The 26,690-nt window shown below is 52.6% G+C and overlaps 10 protein-coding genes across 10 annotated transcripts; 4 read left to right on the top strand and 6 right to left on the bottom strand.

The window, feature by feature from the left end:
* Positions 1-1,907: 1,907 nt before the first annotated feature.
* J4E90_000717 (uncharacterized protein) lies at positions 1,908-3,483 on the top strand (the record flags this gene model as incomplete). The annotated part of the gene is made up of 5 exons (XM_051430312.1): positions 1,908-2,061; positions 2,116-2,311; positions 2,548-2,888; positions 2,952-3,304; positions 3,358-3,483. The coding sequence occupies 5 exons, from the start codon at positions 1,908-1,910 to the stop codon at positions 3,481-3,483; spliced, it is 1,170 nt and encodes a 389-aa protein (XP_051295799.1).
* Positions 3,484-3,932: 449 nt separating this feature from the next.
* J4E90_000716 (uncharacterized protein) lies at positions 3,933-4,961 on the bottom strand (the record flags this gene model as incomplete). The annotated part of the gene is made up of 1 exon (XM_051430311.1): positions 3,933-4,961. One exon carries the CDS (start codon positions 4,959-4,961, stop codon positions 3,933-3,935), a length of 1,029 nt encoding a protein of 342 aa, XP_051295798.1.
* Positions 4,962-7,886: 2,925 nt separating this feature from the next.
* On the bottom strand, positions 7,887-9,880 carry J4E90_000715 (uncharacterized protein; the record flags this gene model as incomplete). The annotated part of the gene is made up of 2 exons (XM_051430310.1): positions 7,887-7,917; positions 8,208-9,880. The coding sequence occupies 2 exons, from the start codon at positions 9,878-9,880 to the stop codon at positions 7,887-7,889; spliced, it is 1,704 nt and encodes a 567-aa protein (XP_051295797.1).
* Positions 9,881-11,390: 1,510 nt separating this feature from the next.
* Positions 11,391-15,438, bottom strand: J4E90_000714 (uncharacterized protein; the record flags this gene model as incomplete). The annotated part of the gene is made up of 3 exons (XM_051430309.1): positions 11,391-11,640; positions 11,696-11,859; positions 11,911-15,438. The coding sequence occupies 3 exons, from the start codon at positions 15,436-15,438 to the stop codon at positions 11,391-11,393; spliced, it is 3,942 nt and encodes a 1,313-aa protein (XP_051295796.1).
* Positions 15,439-16,235: 797 nt separating this feature from the next.
* On the top strand, positions 16,236-17,240 carry J4E90_000713 (uncharacterized protein; the record flags this gene model as incomplete). Its single annotated transcript, XM_051430308.1, has 3 exons — positions 16,236-16,372; positions 16,423-17,063; positions 17,116-17,240. 3 exons carry the CDS (start codon positions 16,236-16,238, stop codon positions 17,238-17,240), a joined length of 903 nt encoding a protein of 300 aa, XP_051295795.1.
* Positions 17,241-17,614: 374 nt separating this feature from the next.
* On the bottom strand, positions 17,615-18,238 carry J4E90_000712 (uncharacterized protein; the record flags this gene model as incomplete). The annotated part of the gene is made up of 2 exons (XM_051430307.1): positions 17,615-18,118; positions 18,218-18,238. 2 exons carry the CDS (start codon positions 18,236-18,238, stop codon positions 17,615-17,617), a joined length of 525 nt encoding a protein of 174 aa, XP_051295794.1.
* Positions 18,239-18,571: 333 nt separating this feature from the next.
* Positions 18,572-19,534, top strand: J4E90_000711 (uncharacterized protein; the record flags this gene model as incomplete). Its single annotated transcript, XM_051430306.1, has 5 exons — positions 18,572-18,665; positions 18,713-18,847; positions 18,901-19,262; positions 19,311-19,374; positions 19,455-19,534. 5 exons carry the CDS (start codon positions 18,572-18,574, stop codon positions 19,532-19,534), a joined length of 735 nt encoding a protein of 244 aa, XP_051295793.1.
* Positions 19,535-20,486: 952 nt separating this feature from the next.
* Positions 20,487-22,275, top strand: J4E90_000710 (uncharacterized protein; the record flags this gene model as incomplete). The annotated part of the gene is made up of 4 exons (XM_051430305.1): positions 20,487-20,501; positions 20,562-20,711; positions 20,764-22,200; positions 22,255-22,275. 4 exons carry the CDS (start codon positions 20,487-20,489, stop codon positions 22,273-22,275), a joined length of 1,623 nt encoding a protein of 540 aa, XP_051295792.1.
* A 1,483-nt stretch (positions 22,276-23,758) lies between these two features.
* J4E90_000709 (uncharacterized protein) lies at positions 23,759-24,035 on the bottom strand (the record flags this gene model as incomplete). The annotated part of the gene is made up of 2 exons (XM_051430304.1): positions 23,759-23,812; positions 23,910-24,035. 2 exons carry the CDS (start codon positions 24,033-24,035, stop codon positions 23,759-23,761), a joined length of 180 nt encoding a protein of 59 aa, XP_051295791.1.
* Positions 24,036-24,675: 640 nt separating this feature from the next.
* Positions 24,676-26,616, bottom strand: J4E90_000708 (uncharacterized protein; the record flags this gene model as incomplete). Its single annotated transcript, XM_051430303.1, has 1 exon — positions 24,676-26,616. The coding sequence occupies one exon, from the start codon at positions 26,614-26,616 to the stop codon at positions 24,676-24,678; it is 1,941 nt and encodes a 646-aa protein (XP_051295790.1).
* Positions 26,617-26,690: the final 74 nt, after the last annotated feature.

Genomic DNA, 26,690 nt, shown 5'->3' with positions numbered 1-26,690 from the left:
CGTGTTTCCCATGCTCAATTCAGATTCCTGTGCGAATTCATCCCGGGGACCGTAGGTGTATCCAGATGGCTGTACTTTCTCTTTTGAAGCGCCACGCTTTCGTCGAATGAAAAAGACGCCAAGAATGGTCAAGCAGATCACTGTAAGCCCTCCTAAAACTCCTCCCACGATAGGCCCAATGTTATTTGGTTTGTGTTCGGAAGATTCGGGCGTCGGATTTGACGTTGACGGCGGCAAAGAAGCCCCGGACAGGACATTGGCGCTTGAAGGTGCAGTAGTAGTAGAAGATGGAGGTATCGAAGTTTGTGTAGCTGGGGTCGAACTGTCCAAAGGTTCGCTGCGTTCAGTGGATGTCGTTGTTGCGACCGCGTCGTTCGGTGTCACGAAGATGCTTTCGGTTTTCGGCTCCCTTCCGCAGGCAATGTATGACAACGACTGATCCGACTCAATCAAGAGCGCAGTGGAACAGAACTGGTCGGATGCGCTGGACACTTTAATTAGAAGAGCCCCTCAGTATTTCTGAAGCTATAGAGAGACCGACCATGAAATACGGCGAACCGTTTGATCAGACAGTTTGCCGCATCCAGACGCACAAGAGCCTTGATCAGCGCATATACCGACTAAAAGACAAAGTTCGGCTGAATCGCCAGGGTGACAAAAGCCCCATAAGCCGTTGGCGGAATCCGCCAGGCAGAGGAAACCAGGGCCAGCCCCTCGAGGTTTACTGGGATCGCCATCGGTGTATCCACAGATAGAAGCAGATGCATCGTCTTGTCGTCTGAAAATCTGTTCCTGGGCGTGAGATGCTTGCTGTGTTGCACGTGGTCCTAGGGGTGCAAAACGGCCACGAACAGGTTCCACGGAGCTGAAGGCGACAAGATACACGAGGAACCTCAACATTTCCCAAAGGCAGTGTTGATGGTGACGACGGCGCGTTGATTGGTACAGTACCAGAAGCGAAAGAACAGATGCGACGATGGGTGCGACACGTAGGGGGCATAGATGCGACTTAAAGGCTACTGCTGACCCTACCGCAGGTCTGCGGTCAGCAGGGGCGATAATACAGCCATTTCTTAGATTGGGCTTATGCAGTCAATGGGGCGAAGATGTCGTGTTAGCCTTGAGGGAAACGGCCCCCATCTGCCACAATGTCAGCACGTAGCGTCCATGTTGAGTTGTCTTGAGTAGGCCTGATTATTGCCATCGAGCCACAATGCCCATTCGCCTTTAATCTCCTAGGTCGATACACTCGCACCTCTAGTATCGTCGCGGATTCAGTATCGCCATAGACCTTATCGTTTGACACCAACGACATGCTCTCGGCGACCAGGGCAAAACCGGCAAGGATGGCAACGAGCGACGCATCCCGAGCACAACAAGCATTTAGATGCACTGGAATATGCATTTCTCTCTTCGCGCGTGGATCTGTCCTGGAATCCCGAGGTCCTGGCAACGCCTGGGCAGAGATAGCAACAACCGCGCGCGCCACCAACACCTAACTTTCGCTGCTAGAATCCATATCCCGGAGCTCACTAAGTTAGCGAAAGCGCGCATAAGTGAGCGATTCTCTCGGTACTGGTAGACGCTGCGTGACGCTGTTGAAATTTTTCTTGTTGTGGGAGAAAGGCAGAAGGGATATGTTGACTGGTTTCACTGGTAACAGACGCTCCGGAGGCATGCACGGGCCACATGTTCACCCAAACAGTGTTGCTAGTGGGATAACTGTCTGCGTCATTTGCCGCCGTGCCGCAACCCGTGGGCCTATTCTGAGCGCTTACCTCCACGCGAAACGGCGCGAATCCGACTTGCCACTCTCAGTCACGCAGCTACATTCTTTGAAAGAGACTTCATCGGCTTTATTGCTTCTCAGTTGCACCCTGTTCTTTCTTCTTCGTCGCTCCTTTCTAATGACAACGAGGGGCTTGCGATCGGTCTTCAAGGCGACCGCGTTGCTTGCTGTTGTCTTCCTCCTGATAGCCGGCTTTGGGTTTTTCGACTATGGCGATTCCCTTTCGCGAATAAAACCTATCGTCACTGGTATTGTCAAACCAACCCCGGCAGGTGTGTAGCCTCTGCTTCCCGATAATGTGAGTCGAATCTAACATTTGGGACTAGAAACGAAGCCGAGCAATCTAGATGACTCGCCAACAACATCACAAACCCCCGAGCCTCCCAATGCCAGCGGCGGTTCTGAACTTTCGGAAAATAACAATGCCACCGTCATTGATATACCAGCATATCTGCACGCCATCATGAATCCTGCGTCTACGACTTTCCCACGACTTGAGTGCCCGCAGCCAAACCTTGAAAGGTATGCGTATCTCGGTGGATCATCTGGATCACTCCAACATGGGCAACTTCCTCGATACTTCTTTGCCCTCAATCTACATCAATGTGTTGACCTTCTTCCGCGATTGATTGGTTCCATAGTAGAAACTATGTACTTCCTTGGGCCACAAAACTGCGTGCTATCTATAGTCGAAGGAAGATCCGACGATGGCACCTTTGATATACTCAATCAACTTCACTCTAGCATGCAACTTTTAGGTACCCAAGGCAGCTTACATTCAGAGATAAAAAAGCTAAGCAACTCCTAGGTATTCGATACTACTTCAAATCGAGCGATATCAACCCTCTAGCCAAAGGAGAAAATCGCATCGAGAACCTTGCAAAGCTCCGCAATCTAGCTCTGAGAGACCTTATCGCACATCCGGAGCATTACGACGAGGATACTACGGTCATCTTCTCCAACGACGTGGCTTTGTGTATGGAAGATATTCTAGAAATAATCCATCAGCGGAAGTTCCAGGGAGCAGATCAAACGTGTGCCATGGATTGGACATACGTTGGGGACAACCCGACTTACTATGATGTTTGGATCGGTCGCGGTGAGTTTTGACTGTGCGAAGCGCATGTGAGACATATACTGACTGAGTATGCCCATTTCTTAGGAATGACTGGGGACCTATTCTTCAATATCCCGGAAGACGGATCATGGGATAACGCTTGGAATCTCTTCTACAATGACCCTAAAGCACACGCGCGCTGGTCGAGCTCGAAACCATTTCAGGTGTTTTCATGCTGGAACGGCATAACGGCCTTCACCGCGAAACCGCTCATGGAGAAAAAGATCAAGTTTCGGACACATAAGGAGGGCGAGTGTTTTCAAGGCGAGCCAAAGTTATTCGCCAAGGACATGTGGTTTAACGGTTATGGTAAAATAGCGGTAGTACCTAGCGTTAACGTGGAATACTCGGACGAAGGAACAAAGAAGCTCAGGGCTTTGAAAGGATCCACATCTAAGGTAAGTCCTGACAGTGCGAAGTGCATGTGATACATATACTGACTTGTCTGCAGCATGTTGCGGACGAAGGAGATGATATCAAAATCGAGTGGGAGGTTTCTCCGCCGGAGAAAGTGAAGTGTATGCCAGACTATCGACACCAAACGTTTGTTGCTTGGGACGAGGGACTGAGGCGTTAATGTAATCGGAAATAAAATTCGAATGTTTGCAACGATTGCGATACTTGGTGAGAGCTGTATGCTACATGCATACTACGCTAACTATGTCATATACTAATTCCGTCTTGTAATCACCACACGTATGTCGTTGGTCGGCTTTCTCACCCCGGTTCCCGGAACCTTGCCCGGAAGCTTCCATGACCCGTCCGCTGGGCCAACGTCCCACATTGTAATGATAGCAACAGCTAATGTCACAATTTCCTTCTCAGCAAATATTCTTCCTTTACACATTGCAGAGCCAGATCCCCATGGCTTCAGTCGTCCATATCGAGCAGTAAGCTTCCCAGATGACGGGTCCAGCTCCAGAAATCGTCCAGGGTCAAACTTATCGGGATCGCTGTAGATCGAAGCATCGCGGTTCACCAAAGAATAAGGTACTGACACGAATGTACCCGGCTTGAGTTCATGTCTCAAATCCCCGTCCGTAACGTGAACTGTGCTTGAACCAACAGATCTAATGGACCTAAGATGTGGGCGCACGAGGTCAGTAAATGTCCTACAAAAAGTTCGAACGGGGATACAAACGTTGGTTCGTTTACAAGGCGGTAGGTCTCGTAAATACACGCCTTCAGCAACGGACAATTCCTCGACAAGCCTTGCATATCCAGCGATGTCAATTCTCTGGGGATGGACGTAGACATCGTAACATACGGGGTCAGTTCCTCGCGGAGTTGCTCCAATATCTTGGGCGTGGAATATACGTAGGTTAGCAGCCAGAAGAGGAGTGGTTGCGTGTTCGCATTCTGGCCCCAAAGGAGTCCGAGGTCTCCAGCACCACGCTCAGGGAAGGACCAACCTTTCCTCCTGTAGACGTTGTTCCTTCCCAATGCTGTTTCACCGACGTCGCGCATATCAGCGTCGAAATCGACAGGATCTCCCTGCTGGTACTGATCGATTCGGCGATACAAAGCCTCGAGTTCAGTGATGAGACGGGTCCGCGCAGCGAGACCCTCTTTCATCACTTTCAAAGGAGCCCACAGTGGCAGGCCAATCATCAAAAGGGGGAAGAGATCGTTGTCAAACTTCCACAGATCCTCTAGTGCCTGTGGATATCGATCCAGGAAATCGCGACCGTATAGCTGTGGGATAGCGATGCAGGCACCAAAGTCTCGAACCAAGCTTTGGAAATTTGCCTCCACTTTCTCAACACCACCAGATTCAGGGTTGATCACCCGAATTTGTGCCGAATGCTCCCACAACTCCATGTCGCGAGGATTAGACTGGAAGCTCACGAAGGACTTCACTTTTTCGGGTATGCAGGCTCTCTCCAAAGCAGCAGTGGCAGCTATCTCGTTCATGAAGACTTTCTCGATGGGTGTTCGTAGATCCTTGTTTGAAGCGTCCAGCTTTTCTTTGAATTGCAGTGAGTCTACGCCGCCGAATACACGGACGAGAAGGGTGTACTGAGACGGCAAAGGATCTAAGATGGATTTTGCCATCAACCGTGTGATGTGCGGCGAATCGATGAGTATTTGGTGTTTTGATGAGAGCCCAACAAGAGATCCACTGTTTCGCCGCAGCAGCATCCTACAAACGCGGACATGAGTATTATTTCGGGATGAATAAAGCTTCATGGTACTCACAAAATACGGCGACCCAGTCCATTCTCGGAGAGAAGATGCGAAGTTAACCCAATCTCAAGTGTTGCCCAGACGGGAAACAGCTGGTACGGTTTCGGTTTCGACGCCACTCGAACGACAAAGATGATGAGGAGGACGATGATGGCCACAGCAATGACACCAGTGTTCGTTGCCGCTTTCCAGCTCGCTAGCTGGGAGGCATCGGCATGCGATGAGTGCATTGTGTTTCCCATAGCCGGACGACTGACGAGCGTTTCCTATATGGTCGCTTTTATAGCGTTGGATGTGCGTGGCCTGGTGTTGCGATCGTATGGCATTGAAGGAGAAGCTGTGACTAGATTTGGGGGCTGGGTGTGCAGGCTTGATGAAGCGGCGTCGGAAAAAGTGTCAGCCGTATCAGCCGTATTACCCCAGGGTTGTACCTATTGCTGATGGCCTTGGCGTCTCGTAAGGTTCAAATATTTACGGCGCGGCAACAGGAGGCTCCGAGTGCCGGCGGTTGTAGCGGCGCGTGGTGGTGCTGCTCTGCTCGACGTTGATGTTGTCTCCCGTTGGTTACGTCTCTGACTGTACAACTGATTCCTGCATACGTGGAAAGCTAGCTCTACGTGCCTCGCGCGCCTGAATACGCCCGAGACGGTATGATTTGATGAGACAAATGGCACGAGATCGAATAACCTGTCAGCAGCCACGGGGTCCGCGTCGCAAGCGGGCAACTTAGGGGAATTAGGCAATAACGGCAGAACGCGAAGATTCGCAGGGCGTAAGTATTCGCAACACGATGTGTGTGTTGGGTGAATGCGGTCTTTCGCCCAAAGAGGTTAGACCGTCTATGCGCGCGAAGAGTGGACCCGCGGCAACAACCCCATGGATAGTTGGAAGGAACAAACGACTGCCACGCCCTCGTAGAAGCCAGAATGAGTGTTCTGGGCATCTTATTATGTCCAACCTCGCCTGGGCGTACCTGCACTCACAACTACGCCGCGCCTGCCTGCGTTCATTGTGCATCGACACCGCCTGACGCCAAGGGTCTTTACCAACATCGTCGGAGCAGACCTGCGCTAGCGATTTAGAATCGTCCTTCGTTCCTTCCGCTACCATGACAGCACAGAGAGTACAATGTCCTATATGTCTTAAGGACTACAAGAATGAAATAAGCTTGAGGACACACATGGTTTTACACAACGATGAAGCGAAGAAAGCAAAAGTTGCATCAAGGACGCGATACCGTGAGGCAGAGATATTGGCAGAGACATGAAAGTGCGCAAAATGCAGCAAAATACATACCACTAAGAACAACTTGGATCAACATCTGCGCACACACCACCGAGAACTATCCAACTCTTCATTCGAGTGCTCTGTCTGCCCGGAGACCTTCAACAACAAAGTGACTCTGGAGGAACACCACCGAACCGTACACGCAATGGACACCGCCCGAAAGACCACCGTAGATGAGAGTCTTGGGTCTATACTCTCGGCCTCGAATGCATTTACTGCGGCAGGAAGTTTTGGACCCAGAAGAAGAAGAATACTCACATCGACTTCAGATGCCCCACAAGAGAACATGAACCCTACCCTGTGCGCAACGGTAACACTAAGATACTCCGAGATATTGAACAGATTGAAGAAGCTATGCCAACTATGGATCGTATTGACAAGCCCGTCTACCAGAACATGTTGACGACGCTGTACCAGCAGCTGTCGGGATGGCAGCGGCAGGATGACGATGGGAACCCGTGCCTCGTGTCTCTCCGCACAACAAGCCTTAGACTCCATCACCTCGGAAAAGGAAAGAAACTGAACAGTTCTGCAGACTACGCTATGACAAAACAAGCAAATCGGAAGATCTATCGTCAATGTAGGCTCCAGAGTGGTCTCTTGAAGGCCACCAAGGTACAGATAAGAGCATGAAAATAACACTCACAGTCAACTTCCTAGTCTGTGAACGGGTCTTCCTAGCGGCCGCAAGATGTTGCAGCATTGTCAGAACGCCGATGTGCCAAACCACGACCCAGCGGCCGAAACTGGATACAGAAGATCCAAGTAGAAGCATACCATCGCCTTCTCGAAACTCAATTCTGTTTATGCTGGTTGGCAAGTGCCTACTTGAACGGGGCATATCATCCTCCGATCTGCACTTCTGCAATCAGACATTTTGACTACGAGTAATTGTGAAGTCATCATCAGCGACCGTGTTATAGAGTACGGCAATGCACAGCACATAGATCGGAGATGCACATATCTCATTCGCAAATACTCTAGTATCTACAAAGCAATCTTCCCCTCATCTCTAGCAAAAGCAGCCCCGCTAAAATCGACACGATAGAAACAACGCCTGCCAAATGCAAAGTTTACTCCTCACCCTTCGTTACAGCATGCCTTTTTTTTCGAAAACCGTCCTGAAAAAAAGTTTTCCCACAAAGGCCAGGCTGGCACCTGGGTCTAAAAAAGCCATTTGAACATGGACCGCGGCAAGCTCCGGGTCCTTCCTGAAAGGGGGTAATCGTTGAAGAAGCGAAAGAACATATCATAGCAAACGAGATCTTCGTAACGTAAAATAGTGCAATACACATAAAGGAAATAGTGCCTCGTAATGCCGAAAGGCATGTAGACGTGGGGACTGGTGTCAAATTCTGGCCATGAGCAAAGGGTATCTGGTGATATTGGAAAGTCGTGAGCTTAATGTGATGCAAGTGTCTCGTCCTCCTAGTGGGAGTTGGTGGTAGGCTGAGGTGGAGGCGTAGACAGGATCGAGATGCCCATGGTAATTATAGCAATCAAGAGTCATAGGATACTGCATGCGCTGCCCGAAGACCTATCGATACGTTGTCAGCTACTGCGCCGGATATATCTTTGCGTCGAAAGTATCCAAAACCAATGGCATGGACGGAAATGTGTCACTGACACTCATGCGGTATCTCTATCGTCATAGTGATCAGCGCACAAGCAATGATCCACGTCTCTCCGCGGAAGCCATGCTGCATGACGGCGGGACGATCACCGTTTGTGCTTGTGTCACCCAAGACTTGATGCATGTGCCGGGTTCCTGGTGCCGAGAACCGAGAGATTGTGGAGATGAATAGATAGGAAAAGGTAGATGCTTACCATCTTTGCCCGCGGATCCTGCCAATCCACGAGTAAACAATCTTCAGACGCTCGCGAACCCTTTCTGTTTGTAATAAAACATATTTCTCTTCTTCCACGATTGGGACGACAGAGGCAAACCAGTATGGAAATATCGCGGGGTCCTCAGGTGGTTCGCCGTAGACTTGGATGATGCGCTCACGAAGCCAAGGCGCGCTAGCCTCTCTCATTTCCCGCACAAACGCTGTGCAACTGTCGAGTAGTTGTTGCGTAGAAAGGGTTTCGATCGCAACTTCCGCAGGAAGCTGATTTTGAGGGTGGTCGCGGAAAAATGCTTCTGCATAGTCCCGAGCCATGGTGGTTTCGCGCTGCTCTAGAATGGCTTCTTCGGCAAGAGAGACATCTTCAACGCGCTCGATGCGGCTGACGTTGTACCCATCAAGCAAGCCATGAGCCCTCACCTTGAAACGACCGATACCGCGTGTTTCGATAAAGCTACGCCCATCACGGAGTAACTCGTAGTTGACGATCTCGAGTAGCGTTCCGTATTCCAGAAACGGGGTGGGACCAAGATCGCCTTGTGGGGCGTGAGTGCGATTGTACATGACCATGCCGAATTGTCTGCTGCCTTCAATGACACGTCGCATCATGAGCCGATAGCGGGGCTCAAACACATGAAGGAAAGTCGGCATTGCAGGTAATGACAGTGTGCAGATGAAGAGCGGAACGTTCAAGACGTTGTCCCCGGCCTGTTCTTCCGCTTTGAGAGCATCCGCACGAGCACTGACCATATCTGGACAAAGCCCATTCAACAAGGAGTTGAGTATGACGTTGCTAGATTGATTCTGCAAGGACGCAGGCACATGCAGTCCTCTGCGACAGAAGGGGCAAATGCTACTGTGGTCCATGACACGACCGAGACAGCGGCGGCAGAATGTATGACCGCACGAAGTCGTAGTCGGGTCGAGCATCAAGTTGTAACAGACAAGGCAGTCTAACTCCTTGTGGGTTACGTCGCGCAAGCGTTCCAGCAGCGTGATGTCAAGATGGTCGTAGTTGTCCCCGCTTGCCGATAACGACTGGTAGTGGACTTCGGAAGTGTACCGAAGTTTGCCCATCTCAGCCATGGTGAACGTAGACACGACACGTCCGCCATGCAGTTCCTCCTGATGCCCATGGTGACTAGGCTTTTCCTTCTCTTTCTCGTCCATGGGTGAATCTTCATGCTGAGGTACCTCGATCAGAAGCATCGGAGTATTTTCCGCAGATGGTCTATGCGCGACTATCTCGGCTTTTATCAAGTCCATCAACTTGGTCAACGTCACGTCGACAGAGCACTCAGCGGAAGCATGTTCGGCCCCGCAGCCCATTAGCGGACACGCGATGCCCATGAGGCGATCCGGCGTGTTCGGGTAGGATATGTTGGTGCGAGGTTGCGGGGGAGGCAGGCAGCCGCGACAGACGGTGTGGCCGCAAGGCAGTGTGACGGGGACACTCAGAGGTTTCGAGCATCGCGGGCACTGGACCAGGCGGACCATCTGTCGGGCGTCGCGGTGGGCGTCGAGGGCGACCGCCTCCGAAGCCTCTGCCGAGCGCTCATTGTCGCACATGAAGGCCTGTGCAGATAATTGAGGCTCAAAGGAATGCTCAACGCTTTCGACGATAGAGCACCCTTTTGTCCGTTGGTGATTCATGTAGATTCGCTATGTTGTGCAATGACTGCGGCAGCCATGTACAGTCGCAGGCCCGTCGGTGGGTCAGGTTGCGGTTTTGGTTGGTTCCGAGGTGGTCAAGCGGATGCGCACTGCAGGTGTGCAGGGAGGGAGGGCGGTTATGTAGTCGATAGCGAGGCTGCGTACTTCAAAGATAGTCAAACCTTCGAAATAGGCAAGAGAGGGTTGAAACGTCTTTCACGGAACGGTCGATGCTTTCGGACGCTGGGTCGAGGCGGATCAGCAACGCGCGTGCTGATGCAGGGACGGATGACGACAGAGGCTGCCGAGGGTGCTGATATTATCGGGGGCAGACAGTGTCGAGGTTTATAGGAGCACGCGGGGTGGCAACACGAGAGCTCGCGAGTGGGAGGAGGTGGTGCAGTCTAGCAGTAGAGCGCAGAGCGGACGAGGGCCATGTTCAAGAGAGAACAACTTGAAGTGGTCATCCATGCTGGACGGATAGTTAAAGATCGGCGATGTTGCTCTGCGCCCCGTATCAGTCATGGAAGGCTGCCACCCGATGTCTGTGTCCAACGCTGGGATGCTCGGATCGAGGCTAAGCCTATCCTGGCCCCATGAGAGAACGGCACGGTCCATACGAAGACAAATGTCCACGCAGCCAGAGACAACGCAAAGCCTTGCTTGTTCCCACACCAGATGCGCCTCGAACCGGTATCCCGAGCACTGGGATGACTGCCGCGGCCCATTGATTGCGCCGCCTATCCGGAGTGGACACGGCAAAGGCGGTGATCATGTAATTCCAGCCATTTCAATGCCTTTCGAGCGGCATGGCTTCGCAAGGCCCATCTTCGTTACCAGCAGCGTAGCCGCGCGAGCCCAGCGCAATTGCAGGTGCGTCTATCTGCAAATATTCGTGTCTTTCTATCGTTGCTCGGCGGTAATACATGTAAGAAGCGAAAGTCGTCGTCGTCATGGATCACGTCTACGCAGCCAATCAACGGCGGGTCCGCTCGCTGTCATTTTCCCATGTGTCTCGCTCGGAAAAGACTAGCCGCCACAGAAGACCCTGTAAATCTGGCAAAGGACACCATGAGGGTCCGATTGTGGTGACGACTTGCATTTCACCATTAAGGGCAAACAATGCTTGTGCCTCGTGTCTCGCCCACATTCCGAGCTACAACGTCTGTTAGTCGCGGCTACACAGACCGTAGATACCCAGGCCACCCATCAAGTCTGGACCTTTTTGTTGTTTAATTCAATATCGCTCGACGCTCTTGTCCCTGGCTGCGGTTCCACCAGCTTCACCAGACACCTGGGCATAACCGAATGAAGCGCTAGACTAGTGGACAATCCTCGGCAAGCCTCCCAAAACGTACCAGGGAAACTCCATATGCAAAAGAAACCTCCATGCACGCTTTGGCTCGGCTCCACCAACACAGAACATGACTATTGTACATTGACATCCCTGTACATAACGCTCCTCAACGCCCATTTCCGAAATCTCGGATTCGTACTCGCGAACACCAGTTCACGGTGCCCTGGGCCCGCCGTTTGTACCTGGCTGTTCCGCCTCTGAGTTGATGTCTGATTCAATGCTCGACTCATCTTCCTCATCGTCGTCTTCTTCCTCCAGCACAATTTGCTCGAGAACCCGTTTGTCGAACAAGTCTAGCATGAACCGGCACGCTGGGAGACGGAAGTGATGTGCTTCCAGAATCTGCATCACCTTGTGGAAGATCGCAGGCTTGCTGAAACCGGGTGCCTTTCTAGCTTTGATTCTAAGCCGCATACATTAGCTCGTAACTTTCAGCCCTTGAACAAGGGACTACTTACGCCTGCAAGTCGTTTGCTGCCTTTTTGGCAAGCACGGTATTGCCCAAGTCAGTCGCGAGCTTTAAGATGCGCGCGTTTATTGGATCCCTGTCGGTGACCGCAACCTTGATTTCTGCATTGGGGTTCCAGCTCATGTCTTCCGCCTGGGCAACCCAGGGTCTCATCTATAATGCATTAGATCATTATCCGAGGCGAAAAAGAAATCAAGTACTGACCGCAAAGAGCTTGTTGAAGTTTAACGGCAGGCAAAACCCTAGTGCCTCGCCAGAGTCATTGACGACGCCGTCCCATCCATATTCCAGCAGGATTTCCTGGCCATGGAGACTTCGGGAGATCAGGCCTAGTACGTAGAAGGCTGTGCCTCTAAGTGACATGACTTCAGACTGCTCGGCAATCTGCACGACCCACTTGACCACATCTGAGCTCTCAAGGAATGGCGCCCCCAATTCCATCGAGCCCACGTTGCCAACCGCCCATAAGCAGCCCTTGACCTTGAGAATTATCTCAGGGTCGTCATTCTCCGACGCAAAGTCTCGAATGGTCGCAGCGAACTCGTCAAAATGACCTTTCTGCTTCAGTAGCTTGCATCCTTCCTTGGTTCTGGTCAGTTCCCGATAGAAGTGCGGTGGCACGAGGCCGTAGTCGGTTGGTTCAGGCGTGTCGTCGTACGTCAATTGAGTCGACGGCTTTTCGGGTATGTCCGCGAGTGCGCGAGCCATGGAGGCTTCGATCAAAGCCACGTAAGTATCGTTTCTTCCCAGGAACCAGTCGTCCATCTCTCTCGTGATGTAATCCAACCCATCCAGATAGTGGTAGCCTACCGAAGTTGAGAGGAACCGGAGCAAAAGTGGAGCACCAATCTCGCCCAGATGATCCAATGCCGGGCGGCATTTCACGACGAATTCCAACGACTCTTTCTGGTTGCAAGCCTCTTCCAATATCTTGATTGCCACTTCACACACTTCCACATCCGGGTCGTACAGCTGCGTCACAAGGAGCCTTATAGCCCATTCCGCTACACTGGTAGAGCTGCTCACTCCCATAGGCTTTGTCGCATACTTGCGCAACAATCTGGTTGCAAAAATACGAATCTCTTTGGAGCATGATGTCATGGCTTTGGAGATGATGATGCGTAGATGACCGTCCAAAGTGTAGTCCATATTGCTCAACAGCGTTCGGATCAGGTCGTCGCGGTCATTGAGCTCGATGATGTGGTAGAACATATTGATCACTCTCCATCTTTCTAGAATGTGAATTCCTCGAGAGTCTTTAGTCAAAGCACCCAGAAGCGCAAAGTAGCCGCCAGTGAGCGTTTCGTTCATCCGATCCGTCTGAAAGATAGGTGACTCAGATGTTAGCCCGCTCATCCGGTCGAAATGTGACAAACACTCGGCAAGCTGTCGGATAAATTTGCTCTCTGCCAGATACTTGACGCCTTCTGGGTTTTGCAGGAGACTTTGCATCAGGGCGCAACCGGCTCGCACGTATCGCTGGTTCGGTTTGGTATTTTTGATCTCAGAGAAACGGTACTTGAATGGACGATAGAACCCCAAGACACGATGGATGAACTTGGTTACTTTGATAGCCTCGTCCAGGCGTTTGGGATTGAGTAGAGGGCCTTCGATGATGTTCAGAATTAAATCCCACTTCCATTTCGTGAACGTGACCGTGTTCAATACTTGGGTCTCGACCATGAGGTTGCGAAAGTGGGCCTCGTCCACCTGCATGGCGGCTTGTAGCTTGGCCGCATGGTCAGATTGTCTGTTTGTCGATGTGCTATCGGAGAGCGCAGTGCTCTTAGTGGTATACAGAGACGTAGGTCCGGACCGATAAAGAGTCCTGTTGATGCTGTCCACTTGATATATGGTACCAATAGCGACAAAGCGGTCTTCTGAGTCGAACCGCGCCGCTGAGTGCAAAAGTTGCGGGAGTACCTGGATCTGCGCGCTCCACGAGGGGGGTAGCAATTCATTGGCCATTTTCAAAACTTCCCCAATTAGAAGGGTTGTCTTGCGCTTCAACGGCAATGTCAGAGACTCCTCTTCAGCCTGTAGCAGTGCTGGCATCAAACCTGCATGTAGAAATGCAGCCAGAACTACAGAGACATAATGGTCTAGTAAGCTCCACTTGGTGGTGTCGTCCTCGGTGTTACTGGAGGTTGAAGTCTCTTTGATCTGCTGGTTCTTTAGATTCGTGACGCGGCCATAGGTAGTCAAACGCCGACCAGCAAGGAAAGAGGATGACCAGGAGGGAGGCTTGATCCTGAGAAGATCGAATAAAAGTTCCAAGATGATGTTCCGAACATGAGGAGTAGGAATCTGTAAGGACCAAAGTAAGGATCGAAGGGGCAGAAAATTGTTCATGGAGAGGGTAAGTAGTCCAGGCCAACTTCGGAGTAAGGATGCTATGACCTTGGCATTGACCTTCAGTTTCTCTTCGTGTAAATGTCCATGAGTGGTATTTGCGTCGGTGAACATGGCGAAGGGAGCTTCCAGCTCGCGCCCAGAGCGCAAAAAGCGGCGTCGTCTGGGAGTATCCAGTAGATAGAGGAACGAAGTACCAACACTTTCGGCCGCGTGATAGCTTCCTTCCCCAAGAGCATCAGCCAAAGCGCCCATACCTCCGGCTGCAACCAGAAGAGATGGCTTCCGGACAAGAATCTCGGCCAAAGTCAGGGTCGCAATATTCCTCAGTCGGTCTTCTGCGTGCTCGGCCACTGCAACGATGATACGAACTACGGCGCGGGCGATTTCCTCAACGCCTCCCTTGACGTCGAGGAACGCTCGGACAAACTTTAGTGCTTGTTCACGTTCCACACTGGCTTTGGACTCTTTTACTAATGACAAGATGACAAGATGGTCTGTATGAAGAGCCCGTATGATCCGGAGAGATTTGCGATCAGTGAAGGAATAGCGCATGACTCGATATGCTGCTGCAACAACTTCGCGGCTGTCGCTCAGGAGCATGGTTTGCATTCGTAGTCCGAAAATGGACCAGGCTAGGTCGTACTTCAGCGTAGGGTGTCGCTTGAAGAGAAGGACCAGAGAGTTGGCTCTCTCTACATAGTATTCCGGTTGCAAGCCCTGAACTTCGAGGGCCTGCAATATCTCTGCCAGAACGAAGGTCGGCGATTCAGTTTCCTCCTCCTCTTCCACTTCTTTCTCAACGATATGCCGCGACGGTGAACGTGAGAGATTCCGTCGGAAGAGATATGAAAGTCTGCTCTGTGGGTCCGCTGGTGGTGACTTGACTTCCTTTGCTCTCTGTTTCTCCGCAGCCAGTCCCGACTGCAACTGCGCCAATTTCCTGTTTGATATATTGAGCTGTTCCTCGACCTGTAGCCTCTGGTTCTTGCTGTCTTTTGCGTTTTTAGCGTTCAATGCCTCCAGCAGGTTCTCCGAGCCAATCTTGATTTTGGTTTCCTTCTCAATCTGATCCTGCAGCTCTGCCTGCCTCTGCTCAGTGGTTGTGTTGTCATTGTCCCCCACGGTAATTGCGTGCATGTCGAAATCGGGACGTATTCGACCGTCTTGCGCCGTCGAGGGCCGTACCAAAGCGGTGTTGAAGCTGCCAGGGCCTGTGTTGGCGGTTGCATACGAGGCATACGAGGCCTGGCCTCCCCGCGAGCTGGCCATGCCGACCGACGACGCAGAGCGCCCATCTCTACTCGTCGTAGGTGCAAGGAGAGACGTCTGGTCGGCGGCATCGGCCTGTGTGTTTACGGAGCGAGCTGATGGCGTCATGAGCGCGCCTTAACCGTGTTCCCGCCAACCGCATCGCATATCTGTCTTTCGGCGGTGCCCTCCTCTTGCCTCATGAGCATTCGCGGGCCCAGGTGAAGTCGCTGTCGCTGCGTTGCCTAGCCAAAAACGGAAATGTGGCGGAGATTCGGGGAAGGAGCGGCTGGGGCAGAGGCTAGGGAGTGTGGAGCTGGTGTAATGACAGTGTGAGTGAATGGTGCATGGCGCGCAGCATCGCCATCTCGACGTGTTGCGGGCAGCAGCCGCTGAGCGTGGGGACGTGCACATTTCCCTACCCACCTACCCTTGCAACGCTGAGCTCGCGTCCATCAGATCCACCGCCCTGCACCTCACCATCATGGCCTGACATGCCGCAGAATTCCATGTGCCGACAACTCAGGCCCCATAGTCCCATGGCGCCTGATGCGTCTCCGGGCGAGGAGCGGTTCTGACGCCGTCACGTGCGCGCCTTGCGCCGCTATCCAGGGCCTCTTCCCTCGATCGGAGCTCGCCGATGGCCATCTCAACGAATGGAAACGCGTTCTGGCCGCCTCTTTGCCGACGCTCCATAGCTTGCTCGTGCCTCAATCGCAAACCGCTCCTGTACAGTTCGGTATCCTCCGTGTGCCGTCCATCAGATAAGGTGCCGTTTCATAAGTATATCTAGCTTGATCGCCCTTCTTGATAACTCTATCCACTCACCTTCAGCTCCCAACTGACCCTCGCCTAATTACATACACCTCGCGCCCTTATCTGAAGCATTCCAGGCTATTATCCTAATCTGCACAGCTTCGCTCGCAATGTCTCAGCTTACTCACGCCCGCTACGGCAAGGACAACGTCCGTCTCTACAAGGTCGACAAGGACCCTAACACCGGTGTCCACACCGTCGTTGAACAAACAGTCTGTGTCCTACTTGAGGGAGACATTGAGACTTCGTACGCTTCTCCACCGAGACTCTAGCATACCCTATGTTAACGACCTCCAGCTACACCAAAGCAGACAACTCTGTCATAGTCGCGACCGACACGCAAAAGCAAACAACCTACATACTCGCAAAACAAAACCCTATCGACCCGCCCGAGCAATTCGCTGCCATCATTGGCGACCACTTCGTCAAGACCTACCCTCACATTCACGCCGCGCACGTCAAGATCATCCAGCACCGATGGACGCGCATGACTATCGACGGAAAAGCACACCCACACTCGTTCTTCCGCGACGGTGAAGAGACTCGCGTGGTCGAATCCGTGACCCGCGAGAACGAGGGTGTCTCTATTCGCTCCAAGATTGAGAAGCTCCTTGTTCTGAAGAGCACAGGGTCAGCATTCCATGGCTTCCACCGTGACGAATACACGCGTCTGCCCGAAACATGGGACCGCATTTTGAGTACAGAGGTTGAAGCTGGCTGGCAATGGAAGCTGTTCAAGAACCTGGATGAGGCCAAGGCCGTAGACTTCAACAGTGCCTGGACCGCGGCAAGGGATATCACTATGAAGGTCTTCGCCGAGGATGATAGCGCCAGTGTGCAAGCAACTATGTACAAGATGTGCGACCTGATCTTGGCCGCTGTTCCTCAGGTGGACGCTGTGGACTATGCGCTGCCCAACAAGCACTACTTTGAAGTCGGTACGTGGGACCAATTGTCTCCTCTTGCATTCATTCGCTAACATGGCACTAGATCTCTCGTGGCACAAGAGCATCAAGAACACAGGCAAAGACGCCACTGTCTTTGCTCCTCAATCGGACCCCAACGGTCTGATTTTCTGCACTGTTACTCGCAAGGGTACCAAGTCGAAGTTGTAGATGCAGTAGCATTATGCCGTCGCACATTGGTTTCTTGTACATTTCTTTAGGTCATCGAGCGAGTTTTGGAGAGATTGTCAAAGGAGAGTAGAACATTATACCACCATTTCTTTTTGTTCGTTGGGGACGAGCGAGAGTAGTATATTATCTTACGAGTAGAGCGAATGCAACCGTTTTATTCACTTTCGCGGCATATGATGTGACAAATCAGAGATCGCCTGAGATTATCGAACCCACGTCAAACCCATTAACCAAGTCCATGTGGCCGTAGAACATAAAACCTGGCTCAAGCACAATTATGTAGATTTACATGTCTTATACACGCACCCTGATGCTATGGTATATCTTCTCTTGCCCCCTTCGACCACCCCTCGTCATGATACTGGTGCCTCCGCATTCTGTGCCTTGACCTCTGCAAACGTCTTCTTGACCTCATCGTGCTCCACTATACTCTGTCCACCGCCGTTTCCCACCTTTAGAATATTCTCCTTGTAAGGGTGCGCTCTCCCCTCGAACGTCTTCAACCTCGCCAGCCTGTCCTTCCGTAACCTGTTCTTGGGCAACATGCCGCTGACCGCCTTCCTCAAAACCTCTCCTCCTCCCCACTTGGCGATCATCCTGTCCATGGAGAGTTCTTTGAGGGAGCCCGGACGAGTCGTGTGTGTGCGGTAGAGTTTCTGGAAGCGCTTCTTGCCGGTGGTGTGCAATTGTGAGCAGTTTGTGGCTACAACGTAGTCGCCGCAATCAGTCGAAGGGTCGAAGATGGGCTTGTGTTTTCCCATGAGGGTCAGGGCTATAGCGGAGGCGACGCGGCCGAGCGCGCGTGGGTCGGAGCCGATGTCGAGATGGTGCCATGAGCGGGCGTAGGCCAGACGCGTCTAGATAACATATTAGCCCTAGAAATAGCACGTCGCGCGATGGTGACTTTGGCTGCGGTCATGGAGTTCTGAGATGCGGAGGTCCGACAGAATACACACCTTTCCTATGACTTGCGACATGGCGGCTGTGAAGTCAATGGCCTAGTAGGCCAGCTATAGTCGGGCGTCGGAATTGACCTGGAGTCTAGGGTCTTCGCTCGAGAGATACTGGCAAAGCTACGAGCGGCGTTGGCTTGTCGGCGTGGATGCAAGTCGATGCCAAGCCTGAGATCCAACGTGGATTGGCGATAAAATATGGCCCGGGGACGCCCGCCCGCCCTGCGCCACACCATGGTTAGGTGGGGCCTCGATTTCAAAGCGTCCCAAAGGTGAAGTGGCATGCTCACGACTTGACCATTCTACCAATAGCACAGAGTTTCAAACAACATTACACTCGAATTCACAACTTTCAACATGACTGTTCCGTCGTTTGAAACCATCTTCGCGGTGCCTATGACCTGCCAGTCGTGCATCAACGACATCGAAGGCTCCCTCCAGCAATTGGGTGGTACGACTGATCCCGATGCACGTCATCCGGCTTCTAACAGCATGTAGGCGTCAACAAAATCACTGCCAACCTTAAAGATCAACTGGTATCTGTCGAGGGCACAGCAGCGCCGTCGGCCATTGTTGAAGCTATCCAAGCAACTGGCCGTGATGCAATTCTAAGAGGATCTGGAAGATCAGACAGTATGCTTCATCTTGAAGAGTCGGCATGTGCGTCGATTCTAACGTTCGAACAGGCGCCGCAGTATGCATCTTAGAATCGCACGCACCTAATGTAGAGAACAAAGTTCGAGGATTAGTGCGCATGGTTGAAGTAGCTCCGAGTATGACTATCATCGATCTGAGCATAAGGGGATTGTCGCCTGGAACGTACCAGGCTACAGTTCGCGAATCTGGCGACATATCCGACGGACCAGAATCTACCGGCGCCATCTGGGAGTATCTCAAGGCCAAAAAGGAAGACAAGCCGTGTCGGGGCATCTTTGGAACCGTCCAGGTAGGAAAGGGTGGAGTCGGATCTGTGTTCCTGGACAAGCCCATCCACATCTGGGAGATGATCGGACGTAGCATCGTGGTTGCGCGAGAGCAAGACGGCCAGGTATGCGAAACCGCTAGTTGATCTGAGATCTACTCTGACCTTGCACAGTTTGACAAGAACGATCCGGATACGCTAGTGGGTGTCATCGCACGTAGCGCTGGTGTTTGGGACAGTGAGTGCTCTTGGTACCCCACGTGTTCTGCGCATGGAGTGTGGTACTCTTCGCGTGTGTATGTGCTAACGGTTATGCAGACGACAAGACGGTATGTTCATGTTCTGGCAAGACGGTCTGGCAGGAGAGGGAAGAACAGCGCGATCGCGGTATGCTATGAGCTCAAGAGACACCAAGATAGACCAAGTAATAAAGTGCCGTCGAAATGCCGTGTTGGTTTGGTGACGAGAGATAAGGCTTGCACCTTGAAATCTAGGCCGAAACTAAGACTGCGCGAACACGGACTTTGCGAGGCCTGGAATCGTCATGCGTTCATGCCTGAAAACGCCAGGCGACGGGATGAGTGGCTGCGAAGAGGCTGCGTCACGTGGCTGTCTCAGTCGGCGGATTTGCACGTTACAGACCTCAAACGCCATCACTCGATGATCGCAGGGGGCCAGCAGTCCGATATGCGCCGCGGTGGGTTGCTGGCAGTGAGCCTCACGAAGCGAGGCTATGGGGACTGCAGAGGCGCTTGGGAAAATCGCTAGGCTCTCGGAGCATCGCAGGACGGTGGTGTCATGCTCGAGTCGGCCGGGTTGAGGCGTCTTGGACAGGCGCGTAGCGCTGTGGCTCTCGGGCTTCACGGTGCAGGGATCCAATCACGGTGCCGGGTACCGTGTCGGCCAAGGCTTGTCTCTCAAACGCGTTGGACCTCAGAATTGGTCTCCCCACCGGTAGCCCTCCTGCAACCGCCCGCCAAATTCCCACCGTGTCCCTGTCTCTTCCGAGCATTGCCCTCGAAACCTCCTCCTCTCTCTCCCGGTTTCCCAACTGTGCCTTAATTCCCACACCTGTACGATCGTTAACTCCCCCGCGCAACCCACCGCATCTTGGTGTACCTCGACGACTTAATAGCGACACACACCTACTGGACACTAATCCACCTCGTCGCGCATACCCACAAGCCCCGGCGGCTACTCTGTAATCTGGTGGAATTGAGACGAACACATCCGGAAGTTTGCGCGTGAGAAGGAACACGACCCCTCGTCCAACGGTGGAGTGCTAGGAAAGGCACTACCTTGAGGCTTGACGACACCATACTGCCGGGTAACAAGTGAAGATCACTCGTCATGTCTCTGAAGCAGGTGCGCTCCTTCCTCCCGCGCGTCGCTCCTGCCGAATTCAATTACTGATAGGTGGGGTAGGAAATCGAAACCTGGGTGGCAGCCCTCGCCAGCTACGACAACAATGAGTTCGACGTCGCATTGAAGGTCTTTGACACAATCTCCGATACGTCCAAGATTCTGTTCAACTGCGGCGTAATCCATGCCACACTCGGCGAGCATGAGAAGGCGGTAAGTTGGGCAATGGCTCCAGTAGTAGGAGCACGTGCTGATGGCTACACAGGTCGACTGCTACCAGCGCGCTGTGCGTCTGGACCAGTACCTCGCCGTGGCATACTTCCAGCAGGGTGTGTCAAACTTCCTCATGGGCGACTTCGAGGAAGCCCTCGCCAACTTCAACGACACACTCCTCTACCTACGCGGAAACAACAACATCGATTACGAACAATTGGGTCTCAAGTTCAAGCTATACTCCTGCGAGGTGCTGTTCAACCGCGGTCTTTGCTACATCTACCTCCAGCAAAGAGACGCCGGTCTACAGGATCTGTCTTTCGCAGCCAAGGAGAAGGTGGTACCTGACCATGATGTGATCGACGAGGCTATTCGGGAGGAAGCAGAAGGCTACACCGTCTTCTCCATTCCCGTTGGCATTGTCTACCGTCCCAACGAAGCCAAGGTCAAGAACCTGAAGACGAAGGACTATCTTGGAAAAGCCCGTCTGGTCGCTGCTTCAGACCGGGCCAATGCCTTTACTGGCTTCGCTGGCGCCGAAATCAAGAAGGGAGGCCAGGCCGCAAAAGATGACAGAACTGAGGATAAGATCTCGTACGCGGCGACAAACCTTGTCAAGCCAGAACTTCAGAGCAGAGCACGCCAGCAGTCAGAACCACCAATGAACCGTAACATGTTCCCACCCACACCGCCACCGGAGGCAGACAGGAGGTCTGGTGACAGGAGATCTGGTGGAGAGCGGAGACCTGCCGCCGATGCTCCCATGAGCCGCGCGCAATCCGTACGAGGCGGTGGCCCCAAGCCTCAGCCTCTGAACCTTGGACGAGCTGCCTTTGATCAGCAAAGCAACAACGAGCCGCCTCGTCGCCAGCCAACACAGCGCTCCGCTTCTGAACGTCCACCACCAAGTCGCTCAGAGTCAATGCGAGACCGAGGGCAACGTGATCAGCGGGATCAGCGAGACCAGCGAGACCGTGACTACAGGCCACGTCGCCGTGGGTCTGACGATGATATCATTGACGACTACTACGACAATGACCCCTACCCGCCTTCTCGTGGGAGCCGCGGGGCATACGCTCGCTCAAAACAGAGCAGGCGACCGGCTTACATCGAAGAAGAAGACGAAGACGACTACGATGGTAGTGATCTTGATGACGCCGAATTCGAGATGATGTCTCGCACAAAATCCAGGAGACGATCCCCCGCCCGCTCCGCCAGATCTGGTGGTAGCACCCGCGGTGCAGGCAGCAAAGTCAGAGTGAAGGTCCACTCTAGCGACACACGTTACGTCTTTATCAGTTCTGATCAATTAATCACTGAATTCTGGCAACAGATTCGGGAGAAGTTCGGTGTACGAAATAAGTTCAAGGTGGAGTTCAAAGACGATGGCGACATGATCACCATGGCCGACCAGGACGATCTTGACATGGCCATCCAGACGGCGAAGAGTGTTGCAAGGAAGGAAGGCAGCGATATGGCCAAGATGGAGGTAAGTTCTTCGTTCAATTTCACCTTGAAGACTACGTACTAACTACTTCATCAGGTTTGGGTTAGAGAAGTATAGACTAGAGATACCCCAGCATCACGCATTATTACGATCCACATTACATTTCCTTTCATCCTCGCGAACGCATATTGAATGCTTCGGTGTCCTTGCTTTGACAGCGCTCGATCTTGCTGTATTTGTAGCGAGCATAATTGCTGGTTTTTGCTGGCATGCATAAACACCTGTACACTCTTTTTTCACAGCCGGACTGTTGATCCGCTATTAGAGTCGGCTTTGCATGTATGAAAGGCGTAATCGAACCTTACGAATGAAGAACTACCACCAACAATTGTTTCCGCCGCAATGTGATATCGTGTAAATACGTCCAATGGTACCCGGAGTGCCTGCAGTAGATAGCTACCACGCAGCTTAGGCCTTCTGCATGCGCCACCAGCGCGTGGAAGTACCAACAACCAGGTTTTCAAAGTACCATTCCGGCTACCTTTGCTGCGCCGCAGACCAACTAGTCCTTGACGCCACCGTGCCGTATGAAAGTAATCTACCGAGTACGAATCACCATCGTTGTTGCAACTTGCCAATAAATCCAAAGCCTATCTTGGCGAACTGACTGGCGCGTGCAATGACAACAGACAGCTCATGAGCGCCAAGGCACACTCCACGATAGCCAAACGATACCGTCCACCAACTTGTTCATCCCGACGTATGTGCGTACGCCACGCGTGTGCTTCCGATACGTCCGATTACGCGCCCGAAACAGCTCGTGACAAACCCGCGGGAAATCCGGACGGCAAATGGCAAATCCGCGTCTCCGATCTCGCCATCGTGCAAAAGAAAGGACGTCACACACCGTTATGTCAAACTCAACAGCCAACGCGCGTATTCTCGCCAATAACGTTAGTACTCGTAAAGGAAGTTGAGGGAAAGCTCAACAAGGCGAAGTGAAACTCGAGCCAAGCTGAGACTGCGTCTCGGAAGACGTGAAAAAGAAGAAAAATAAAAAGACGAACACGATGCGGTTCAATCCGAAAAGTCTATTTTGCTAAGCATTTCTGTGACAGCAAGACAGTGCTTGGTATGTTCCAGTTGTGTGGGTTACAGAACCTTCATACGCGTCGGTGCGGGTGACGCGCATGGTGTTTCGGATCTTTGTGTGGAGAGAGCAGTGACGTACTGCGATGACTGATGGCGAAAGATATGAGGTGGTGAGACGAACTGTCAAAAGCCTAATTGAAGACACTGCAATGACAAACAGGAAGGACAGCGTTTGTGGGCGTGTTCTCGTCATTGTTATACATAATGTTACAAGATCGTTATAGGACCGTTTTTAGAGAAGACTTTGGGGATATTGGTTTCACACTACCAGTAGGTGTGCTTTCGTGCCTGAACGCCTTCCTTTTCAATGCTCTTCCTCAAAGCAGAGTTTGCTTCTTTGTACATGGCGTCGAGGATCGTTCGTTGCCCTGCGCTGGCTACTCGCATTTCCGCCTAACTCGTTCTCTAACGCGGGCGCATTGTCTACTCGTATGAGACCGATTCGGGTTTACGCGGGAAGTAGGATCTCGGCCCAGCTGCTGTGCAAGAATGTTACGCCAATCTACACGCGGTCATTAGCATTTGCCCTTGCCTCTCTTTTCCTTCTGTATCGTGCTCTATCCTTCATCTGATATTTTCGAGAACCTAGGGTGGCTTACAGCGAACATTCCCGCGGCAGTAACGATACTCCTGTTATCCTTGCTCGTGAAGGCTGAGATGGTGCTGGACGCAAAGCTGGGCTCGTTGAGGGTACGGCCCTTGCCTGTCATCTGCTTGGGTGGCATCGTTGCGGAGGCGGGTGAGACGCTGCGCAATCAGTCAGTCTCGAATATTTTGGGTATTGGTCTGCGGAGGGCGTACGAAGAAGCTTGCGATCGTGGGAGTGGGCCGTTGCGGGGTTGTTATCAATGCGCTTTGGACATTGGTGATGATGTTTTTTGGCTAAGAAGGGTCGAGCGTCATCGGTTGCTTATGTAAGGGTCTGTCTTTCACCAGTCATCATGAACCATCCCTAAGTCTTTCGTCTCGTGGCACAACATGTCTGCGCAAGGTTTCTGAGATAAGAGACATCACCGCATACATGTACAGGAAATCATCTTTAAAGATAGCATGGCATCGTACTATTACAAGTTATTCACAAGCACGGCTGAGCCTTCCTCCCAATCTACGCCTTCTACTATAACCATGTCGTTTTCCAAGGCCTAACCCTCAGCCGCGCAATGAATACGTTGGATAACCCCGTGTGCAGAATCAGATATTCGCTATCCCAAAACGACCCGTGAAAGACTAGAACGCCGTGAATGCTGGTCTGAATGTCCCAAAGGTGAAACACAACAACTAAATGTGAAAAAATGGAGAGCATCCTGATGAAGAGTTGCCACCATCAATATTCCCAGCGTCAAGCTGAGATGCAGGCGGGACAGCCTACTCCTTCTTGCTTGCCAGGATACTGTATTGACCACCGCAACCAGCCCATGTAAGCTTCGTCTCACGTACAGCGGTGTTGTCGATCAAGGTAGGGACCTCAATGTCGTCATCGGTACCCTGACCCGTTTGGAAGTTGACCGAGAAACCCCATGAGTAAGCCTTGCCGTCCTTGTCAACGACGATGGAGTGATCAGGGCCGCATGCACCAGCGACAATGTTCTTGAGGTCGGGAAGCGGTGTCGGCTGCACGACGATCTTGGCCTTGCCGTTGTTCTTGAGAACCTTGTGCTCATCCGTCTCTGCATCAAGCTGGGACGGAGGAAGACCAGTCTGTGAGCCGTCGCAGCGACCCCAGACTAGCACCTGTCCATCCTTGGTGATGGCCAAGTTGTGATGCGAGCCTCCTGCCAATGATTGGACGCCCTTGCCTTCCAAACTGTGTATGATCTTGGGTTGGAGAACGCTAGCATCATCTGCACCAGCATTCTTGGTGTAACCAGTCTCGCAGTAGTTGTTCGCACCCCAGCCCCAGACGTGCCCATCTTCTGCGATGGCAAGACCGTGGTAGTCTCCGGATGCGATGTGTGTTATGCGTTGGCTGTGCTTCTTGATGGAAGAGTCGTGGAAACCAATCTTGTTGGGCTGCAAACCTTGGATGAGATTGCGCTCAGTGACACGGCGTCCAAGCTGGTTTTGCTGGCCGTTACCCCAAGCATATACGTGGTGGTCCTTGTCCAGGGCGTAGACGTGGTTGGTACCACACACGAGCTGAATGACCTTCTTTATGCTGTCGATGTAGACGGGTCGAGGCGCTGTATGATTGTCGCGTTCGAAACCCATGATACCTTCGTTCTTTCGGAATGTGCCCCATCCATAGACCGCGCCCTCAGTAGTGAGTGCGAAAGAGCAGCTATCGCCGGCAGCGACGTCGACGAAGGTGGTGTCTTCAGGGAAGAACTCGGATGGTACGGGTGTTGGTGTGGCCTCAGCGTCGTTCAAGCCGCCGGTCTCATCCTCAGAGTCGGAGTCGGAATCGTCCGCGTCTAGATCACGCATCTTGACGGGTGCGTTCGACGTGTCGCGTCCAAGGGCATTGTTGTCGTTGACACCCCATGTCAGGATTTTGTTGTCTTTTGTGAGTGCGACAACGTGCATGCCGCCAGTAGCAATCTTGACAACGTTCAAGTTGGACAGAGGCTCGTTGTAGCGCGGCCGCTTCACGTCGATGGCCTTGCTTGTGGCGCCGAAGCCGAGCTCGCCAGAAGAGCCTTCACCAAAGACAAAAACCTTCAGAGGTTCCGTGTAGCGGATCTCGTTGATCTCAGTCTTCTTGCCCTTGTTGCGGCGCGGGCCCTTGGGGTTCGGGATCAGAGCTGGATCGACCTTCGCGGCTTCGGGCTCTGGCGTTGCGGTCTTTGACGCGGCTTTCGGGGCGGCTTTCGCTGCTGCTTTCGGGGCAGCCTTGGGGGCAGCTTTCGCTACCTTGGGCTTCTTCACGGCGGGCGCAGGCGCGTCTTCGACCTCCGGTTCGCTTTCATCGTCCTTCTTGCGCTTGGTCGTCTTCTTAGGCGCGGCCGCGGGTTCAGGTGCAGGAGTCTCTGTCTTCTTTGCGCGACTGCGTCCAGCAGCTGCTGTCTTCTTAGCGGTTGACCTTGTTTCGGACGCGTTGTGCTTACGCTTTGGTGGAGCTGCCTCGACTTCTTTGGTGTCTTCGTCGGCCATCTCGACGTCCTCAGTTTCCTCGGCTTCCTCAGCTATGCCATTGGCGACAGGCGCGTCTTCGGCTTGCTTTGCGCCTCTTCGTGGGACTGCGAGGTTTGTCAGCGATAGCATGGTTACTGTGGGTGGACGTGACGTACGGGTGCCGTTCACCTTGACATCTTTGGCGTCTTTCTTCTCAACGGGCTTTGCGCTCGCAGAACGGGAAGCTCTAGCCATTGCGCGCGACACAAACGAGAGTTGGCGACACGAACAAAGGTTGATGCGCGTGAAAGTGTTTGGATTGGAAGTTG

The sequence above is a fragment of the Alternaria incomplexa genome, assembly GCF_024043165.1.
Source record: "Alternaria incomplexa strain BMP 0042 chromosome Unknown scaffold_1, whole genome shotgun sequence".
Taxonomy (NCBI): domain Eukaryota; kingdom Fungi; phylum Ascomycota; class Dothideomycetes; order Pleosporales; family Pleosporaceae; genus Alternaria; species Alternaria incomplexa.
The sequence above is the reverse complement of the archived record's forward strand: the minus strand, read 5'-3'. Positions and strand labels throughout refer to the sequence as shown.